At 35.2% G+C, this 8,881-nt stretch overlaps 1 protein-coding gene across 1 annotated transcript in view; it reads right to left on the bottom strand.

Annotated features, from left to right (window-relative positions):
* Nucleotides 1-338: 338 nt before the first annotated feature.
* The window catches only part of RHEB (Ras homolog, mTORC1 binding), a 66,528-nt gene continuing 57,985 nt past the window's right edge, over nt 339-8,881 (bottom strand). Inside the window, exons 5-8 of the mRNA XM_020977898.2 lie at nt 4,043-4,099; nt 3,887-3,934; nt 3,142-3,223; nt 339-840 (exon numbers count right to left, since the gene is read on the bottom strand). Coding sequence (XP_020833557.1) covers nt 748-840; nt 3,142-3,223; nt 3,887-3,934; nt 4,043-4,099 — 280 coding nt within the window. The 3' untranslated portion in view covers nt 339-747. The remainder of the gene's footprint in view (nt 841-3,141; nt 3,224-3,886; nt 3,935-4,042; nt 4,100-8,881) is intronic.

Here is an 8,881-nt window from a genome sequence, read left to right as displayed (position 1 = left end):
GGTTTTTATAGATGAAGAGGAGAAAATATGGCAAATACTATTTTAAAACAAACTAATACGCTTTAAGTTAATCATCCCAATTTTCTAAATTTTCTCAAATTATCCAGTTGTCGACAGAAATTGTTCTTCCTCTATAGTTTGCCACCAAACGTTCATCAAGCTGTCTGTGATACCTTCCAGTGAGTGCTATGGTCAGGATAGGTTTTTCCTTTTTTCAGTTTTCTTCATTCTTCCTGATAGGTTCTTAGAAAACAAACCTAAACACTTCATAGAGGTCAAAGTAGGAATTGAGTACGGTAGCTTTTATCTTTAAAAATCACATCAAGCAACAAAACATATAAGGTTTGCAGCTATTTTATTTACAAGTATACATTTAACACAATGAAAGAAACACTGATATCCAAGCCTAGTTAAGAGTAGTGTAACAATATGTATCATTTTGATGATTACATTATTTTAACCAACAAACTACACTGAAAAATTAATGCCAGTAAAATTCTTGGTCATAATATTAAGAAATACAATATATAAATTGAAAATATGATTGCTTAAAATTTGAAAATGGAAGTGAAGCCATTTGGACATAAGTCAGAGTTCAACATAATCTGGAGGGAAGGGAAAAAAAAAAAGCTCTGACCCAAGGTTAACAGAAGACAAAAAGAAGCATAGTTTATCTTAAAGGATAATGGGCAGTTTGCTTCTTCAGGTAGACTATATTCCCAGTGTCCTCAGGTTTTACAGTGGAATTTACATTACTGAGCATGAAGACTTCCCTTGTGAAGCTGCCCCATCAATTTTTTCTGCCTCCAAAATTATCCTCCTAAAAACATCAACAGCAGTCTGGAAAAGAGGAAAGCAATGACTATTAATTTTAAGTAGAATTCTGATAAATACACATCTACTGCTTCCAGGTATAGCCAAATTTAATAGCTATTAGCTTACTGAGAAGTGAGCAAAGTGGTATATGGAAAAGCATAGAAATGAATAAAAATCACGCATAAATAGCAGGTGTTTTTAAACTCCAGTTTTCTAAGTAAAAATATTTCATAAATTATATAGATGGATTTAAGTTGGTACTTTTGAGTTTATGTATAATGAAGGATGTTAGATTAAAGTGAGTATCCAGATGGTTTTCCTTTCTTTAAATCTTGCTATGTTAATACTCCTTTAAAGAAGCACCTAACATTCCATTACTGGAAAGGAAGCATTAATAATGAAGTGAGCATATATTTTTCCATCTGAAATCTTTCAGCTATTCAATCTGCTTTATCTTTTCCTACTATGGTTAAAAGGCTTTGAGAAGACTGGCCTCAGTGTCCTCATCCATAAAATGAGGGGACTGGGCTTGATGATCTTCAAGGTTCCTGCTACTTCCAAACCTATGGTCATTCATCGCAGTTTTGGTTTTCTTTAAGGGTGGCTCTCATAACTTAGTTTTACTTATTTTTGACTTAAATTAAAATATATCTCTTTTCAATATGACAAATGGAACCATTACTGATAAATGTCCCACACCTTAACAATGTGGGCTTATGTTCAATATTGAAAAGGATTCAGAGATCACATCTGATTTCTCTTTTCCTCCCATTTCAGGTAGGCAGGCAGGACTGTGCTAAGGATCACTGGAGACCGAGAGCCAAAAGGAACCTCAGAAGCCATCTAGTTCAGGCCCTTAACTTCACAGATGAGGAACTGAAGCCCACTGTGGTAATTTTCCCAAGGCCACACAGCTATCAAGTAGTAGAGGTAAGAGTTGAACCCATGCTCTTCGACTTCAAATCTAGTAACTTTTCCACTGTATTAGGCTGCCTCTGAAAAAAGTCCTTGTTTTCAACATCTTCACCAAGGTATTTCTAAAGATATATATACTCCATGATCTCACAGTCCCAATTTTAACTGCTTACACTAAAAAGCCATGATCTTACTACTCTTTTCAAAGAGGTCAAAAATTCAACAGAAGATGCTGAATTTCAAAGGCATATGTAAGAATATAAGCCATTGATTCATTCAAGCCACCTGATCTTCAATTTTATAAAAACATATTTTCTCTAGGAAACTATTCAATTATGAAAAGCCTGAGAGTTCAATGGATTCTGTTACACCTCTAACACAAATGAAAGTTTAAAATGGTTATTTTAATGACAGGTATAAATACAAACTAAACTTCCATCCACTCAAGTATTCAGGGGAAACACCTAATAGTAAAAGAATAACTAAGAGCGTGTGTGTGTGTGTGTGTGTGTATTTTTTTAATAAAAAACAAAACAAAACAAAGAGGTGTGTTTAGAATAATAGTTCATTAATTACCCTTAGGTTCCACTCTCTCCAAATGAGATATTTGTAAAGCAGTTAACACAATGCCTGGCACATAGTACATACTTAGTAAATGCTTGTTCCCTTCCTTTCCCCTCCCAACCCAAAGCCTGTACTACTTTGTATTAAGTTGGAGATTTAAGGAAGATTGAACTATTTTGGGCCACTAGAACGGTATTTAGTTTGAGTCAGCAACTTGGACACAAGGACCGAAGTAAAAAATCTCTGCCTTGATGGAACTTCATATTTTATTCGGAGAGACAATATACACACAGAAAAGCATATGTAAAATAACTACCAGGTAATGAGATTGCAGGGAAGGCACTACTGGCTAGGAGGAGGGGAGAGCCGGGAAAGGCATATAAGAGGTGGTACTTACACTGAACTTTGAAGGAAATTAGGAATTTGAAAACACACAGGTGAGTGCATTCCAAGCATGGGGAACAGACTGTCCAAAGATACAGAGACAGGAGAATGTGGTGTATGAGGAACAGTAAGAGGCCAGTTTGGCTGAGCCAGAGAATACAAGAAGGGGAGTCATGTACAGTAAGCTTAGAAAAGCAGATTTCTTGTCAAGGATGTAAAGTGTCTAAATTAGGAGTTTGTACCTATAAGATGCCTTTGTGTGCAATGTATTGTTACATTACCAGAAATAATGACTTTGAAAACAAAGTTTTTCTTTTTTTTTTCTTTCCACTCAAGGAAAATCACATTAAAGTGTGAGAAAAACTTATAAATTCATATTATAGGATGAAAATTGATTGTGGTGATTATGATTTTATTTACAATAAAATCTGAAATTGTCAGTATACTTAAAAAAAACCATACCTGATTTTCTTTAGCAGAAGATTCCAAAAAAGCTGCATTCCAAGATTCCGCTAAAGCTTTCCCTTCTTCATAACTGATCACTCTAGAGGGGTGAAGGGTAGAAGAGAGAAAAGACTGCAAGTGATACAGATATAATATCTGCCAATGAGTTAGGGAGCCAACATTCTTTTAAAAAGCAGAACAGTTTTAATATTCAACACTATTAAGTTTAGGTGTAAACTCTTACTCTAGTTAGTAGTCAGAACTAATACATTAATGAAGCCAAAGATTTTTGCAGTTTTACATTTTAATATTTTAAACTTACATTTCAACAGGAACATATTTACACAATGGTATTTCCCAGCTATCCAAGGCAAAACTTATTGTAAGTACAATACAAGGCAAAATTTCCAACTATTTTCCTGCGATAAAATTTTGTTGTACTAACATCTACAGATAGTTCCATAATATTTTATAAAATATTAAAGACAAAATTAAAGAACACAGGAAAAGTGGTTTCCAGTAATGTGTGATCTGAACACCCTATTTAAGTGTTTATGAATAATCAAGCAAAGGTAGGTTTACTGAAATTGTACTTTGTAAATTTTACTTTAGATCCTACTACTCTGTACAGTTCCCTAAATTTAGAATTTTAAAAACTGTTAGAAAAATAACAGTACAATTCCTTGACCTGAGAACAGAAAGTACAAATGTTTTAGAAATTAATATCTAACTTGCAATTCATAAAGCAATGTTAATTACATACCGTTCCATATGCAGGTCTTTCTTATTCCCAACCAACATAATAGGTATCCTATTAAAGAGAAAAAAAAAAGAGGGCAAAACTCACTGAAGCTGTAAATTTTAAAATACATACTACTTTGAAGATTTAAGTTGAGACAGGAGTAAATTTACTACTTACTGGACTTTCCCCACCATATCCAACAACTTGCCATGGATAACTTTAATCACTTCAAAACTACAAAATAAAAAAGATGAAAGCACATATTCGTTATATTAGGGTTGTGGTATTTAAAAGATATGCTATAAAGTAGTTTGCATTTTAAACTCCAAATCCATCCAGAAAAAAACTCAAATCACTTGGAAACCACGTAAATCGATATCTATAGCATTATCCTTAGAACAATTTTTCCTCCCCCTGAGCACTTTGATATGTGCATGCTAAATAAGGTAAGTTAATCAAATAATTCTGATGGAAAACTTGAGAAAAGTAATTCATATAAGATTAGAAAAAAGCAAAACAGTGGCAGAACAAAAATTGCGTCCTATTTTCCAAAAGTTTAGTTTTCCAAAGTTTTACTTTCTATTCTTCCTTAAAGATAACGTGAAACAAGTTTTTCATCTTCCCAAACAAAAGGCAAATATGACTGATGAGTCATATTTGAACTAGTGAGTTCAATGTTTTTTGAGTACACAATCTACAGAGTCCTGTAATAAACAGGAGAAAGCTCTGATGTGACTTGGGAAAACAAGTGATTTTCTTTCACTACAATTATTTGAAATCTCAGTCCAGTAGTAAAGGTACCACAGGGAGGACAACAGAACACTAACCAACATTATTTGGTAATGTACAAGATTACCATTAATTATTCTGCAGCTTATAAGGCTCTTTTGTAAAGCTCCACATTGCCTCTCTCCTAAGTTACATGGAGACAAATCCTCTTGTAAAGCCCCAAAACTTTTCTCAATGTTTTGAGGAGAGGAAGGGAACCTTTTAATAATTTAATAGACCTTACTTTGACATTTCAAAGTCAAAGGTTGTCTTAAAAATAAGATATTTATGTACTAGGAGGCAAAAAGAAGCACCAGTGATTTGTATTCCAAATTTCAAAAGTCAGAATAGCAAATAAGAGGCAAATAGTTCATAAGACAAAGAAAAACACTAAACACAACAAAAGGAAAATGATGCAAACTATCTCCTATAATAGCACTCATTCTCTTTCTGGTGATTTCCTGGAAGGCAAAGCCATCTTTCCTCCCCCTTTTCCTTTGAGGTGTTCTACTCACAGCATACCAGGACACCATAGGTACTGTCATAATTAAGAAAATCACCACAAAACACCATTTTTAGGAAGCTAAGATTAGCTGTAATGAGATTAGGTATTTTTCCTAGCTTGGTAAAGTCACTAAACTTATTCAGAAGTGTAGACTTCCTATTGTGGAAAGCAACAAGAGATTAATGAAAAACCACTGAGTTCAATCAATCAAACATTTAATTAATCAACATTAATTTACTAGAAATGACTTTGTGATTCTTGAATCAAGAATATATTAACACAGCAACTTCATCTTGCTTTTGATGTGGTTAAAGAAGGGAATGTGTCTTTACAGAAAGGCTTTTTTTGCTGTTTTGAAAACAGAGGTACCTAACAAATCACTGCAAAAGAAGTTAGGTGAGATTGGAAAATCTAAAACAAGAGGTAGTACAGCTTTCAAGGGATCATGCAAAGACTACTTGAACTAGGTTCAAATCTTGCTTCTGACACTAGCTCTGTGTGTGTGACCACGGGGTAAGATTCTTAAAGCCTCAGCTTTTTTATCTGTAAAATGGGGCCATTAATACCTGAAAGTACCTACCTCTCAGGGATATTGTAAAGACAAAGAGAATGTCCGTAAAGTGTGTTGTAAGCCTCAATAAAGCACAACAATAATAACAGAAGCTGACACATATCATCTAGAGCCATGAACAGTACGTCACAGCAGTCAGCTGGCTCTCTTGTGATCGTCAGCAAAGCATTTAACACCCCAGCTTCAGTTCCCTCATCTGTGAAATGAAGGGGTTGGTTCTTCTGAGGCAGCTAGGTAGTACAGCAAGTAAGAAAGTTCTTAATCCCAAACTGGCCTCTGACATTTATTAGTTGTGTGACCCTAGGCAAGTCACTCTCAGTTTCTTCATCTGTAAAATGAGGATAACAGTAGCATCTGCCTCCCAAAGTTGTGAGGATCAAATGAGATGACAGATAGACAATGCTTTGCAAACCTTAAAGCACTATATAAATACTATCTATTGTTATTCTGTCTTTTTCCAAACATAAGTGATTGTAAACTCTATAAGAACAGAGATAATAAAATTTTTTATTATATATACACATACATATATATACACACACACACACACACACATATATAAAAGAACAGAGATAATATCTGAAACTTTGTAAGTTCTCTTACTCATCTTCCCCCCCAACCCCCCCAAAAGAAAAGTTGCTCAGCAAATAGTTGTTGATTCATGATAAACTGGAATGGACATGACATCTTGAAATAAGGTAGATAGTCCCATTTTTTAGTTTTTCCTGGAACTTCCATTTTGGGGAAGGGTTCAAACCATCTCACTGCCCAGATTTAGACACCATGCCTCTCCATGTTCAAGTTAATTTCTTCCTCTATGCCTTCCCCACCCTTTTCAGTGTTGTCTTTCCCCACTAGAAATAATCACCTTGAGGGCAGGGGCTATTTTTGTTTTTGCTTATATTTGTATCCCCAGAACTTACATATTGCCTGGCATATAGCAAATGCTTAATAATACAACTCTGACTCTTCACTATCTCTCACCGCCCTCCTCTACACCCATCGAAGCAGTTGCCAAGCCCTGTTGATTTTACCTTTGCAGCACCTCTCAAAAATGCCCCCCTTCTCTCTTCTGACACTGCTACTGCTCTAGTGTAGGCCCGATTACTGCAATAGCCTGCTGGTGCGTCTTCCTGCCTCAAGTTTACTCTAATCTATACTCTATTCTGCAATCAAAGTGATTTTCCAAAAGCCCAGATTCAGCCTTGCTACCACCCTCCTCAAACCCTAGTGCCTTCCTATTGCCTCGAGGATCAAATACAAAATCTAGTTTGGGTTCAAAGTCCTTCATAACCTCACCCTCTTCTACCTTTCCAGTCCTCTCACTCCTTACTCCCTGACATGGACTCTTCTATCCAGTGACACCGGCCTCCTGGCTGTTCCATGAACAAGACTCTCCATCTCTCAGCTCTGAGCATTTTCTCTGGTTGTCCTTCATGCCTGGTAGGTTCATCCTACTCATCTCTGCTGATGACTCCCCTAAAATTCCAACTAAAATCTCATCTACAGGAAGCCTTTCCCAACCCCTCCTAATTCTAGTACCTTCTGTCAATTATTTCCATTTATCCTATATATAGCTTGTTTGTACAGATCTGTTTGCTTGTTGTGTCCCCATCAGAGACTGTGAGCTCCTTGAGGACTGGCACTGTCTTTTGCCCCAGCATTTAGCACAGTGCTTATATATGGTAGACACTTACTTATCGATCAATTGATAAATGCTTGTTTTTGAGTATTCTCTGACTTGTTTTTAACACAGAGGCATTTAGAAACCAAGTACAGTCTTAATAAACAAAAGAGAAACTAAATGATATGAATACATATACTCAATATACAAAATAAAGCCTAGTTACTGTTTTAATGGATTGCTTAAAAAAATTAACCGTAAGATCTTTTAAAATACAAATCATTGAAGTTCACTTAAAATAGTGATTTAATTTTCAAAAGGTAAAACTGACAGTGTTTAGGAAATAACTGTGTAAAGCCAGATGTGTATTTAATTTTTTTTCTTAAGTTAACAAGCACCTGGGCATCAAACGTAATATAAGACAGCGTTTCCTTTCAACTTTTGACATTGACAGGATAAGACCAAACTGCCCTAAATTTTTGAATATTTTCAACATATTTAAAAACCTTTACTGTAAATTTACAGTATAATAAAGAGTATTTTGTTGTTACAATGGCAAATTTACTACTTCCAAGTGCCTAAGAATGTAATTCTGCCCAATATTCCCTAAAACAGATGACCTACAAATGCAAATTCAAAAAGACTGACATTTCACCACACACCAGTCATCAAATTGGTAGAGATGATACCAGAGGAGGATAGTCAGTGGTGGAAAGGCACAGTATATATATACAGTAGGGCATATACTACTGGTGGAGATGTTATCTGCTCCATCCTTCCAAAAAAACACTTCAGTTTAGATTAAATATACAGGATCTCTGCAAGAAGGACAAAGGTAGAAATAAAGACTCCATATATACTAAAACATTCATAGCAAAGTACCCTCAAAATCAGGACAACCTGAGCTCAAGTCCTGCCTTTGAGACCCTGGGTCAAGGTACTTCACTTCTCAATAATCCAGAAACACTAAGATCTGAAGGGACAGGGCAGTGTCCATTTGTACTGGCAAGCAGAGCTGCTTCTTCTGGAATTCCCTACACTAATAAAATCACAGGTCCAGCAAAATAAGTAAGAAAAGCAAATACATAAATGTAGTAGTAACACTTTTTGTAGTAAGGAAAAAAACCTGAAAGTTGCTCACTGACTAGAAAATTTATGGTATGTAAATATAATGGAATATTATTGGTTCTATAAAAGGTGACAAATATGCTCAGGCAAAAGTTAGCCCCTATTATGTATTAGGCACTATGTCAGACTCCGGAGATACAAATACCAAAATGAAACCATCATTTGTAAATAACTTACACAGAACTGGTATCAACCTGTACGAATCAAAGGCAGAACCAAAAAAACCAATATAAAACTACATTAATGTAAATGATAACACTAAAAAGCAACTAAACTTAAATTAACTGTAATGATCTGTCTCAGTTTCAGAGAAAAGACGAGGCAAGCCCCATTTCCCTTCTTTTCAGAGAGCAGGGAGATTACTAGTATGAGATACAAGAAGTGGTTGCTTTGTTGACTTTTTTTTTTTAATAAAAGAAA

This window comes from Phascolarctos cinereus, unplaced genomic scaffold (assembly GCF_003287225.1).
Source record: "Phascolarctos cinereus isolate Bilbo 61053 unplaced genomic scaffold, phaCin_HiC Scaffold_1;HRSCAF=81, whole genome shotgun sequence".
NCBI lineage: Eukaryota > Metazoa > Chordata > Mammalia > Diprotodontia > Phascolarctidae > Phascolarctos > Phascolarctos cinereus.
This window is presented reverse-complemented; position numbering and strand designations above follow the sequence as displayed.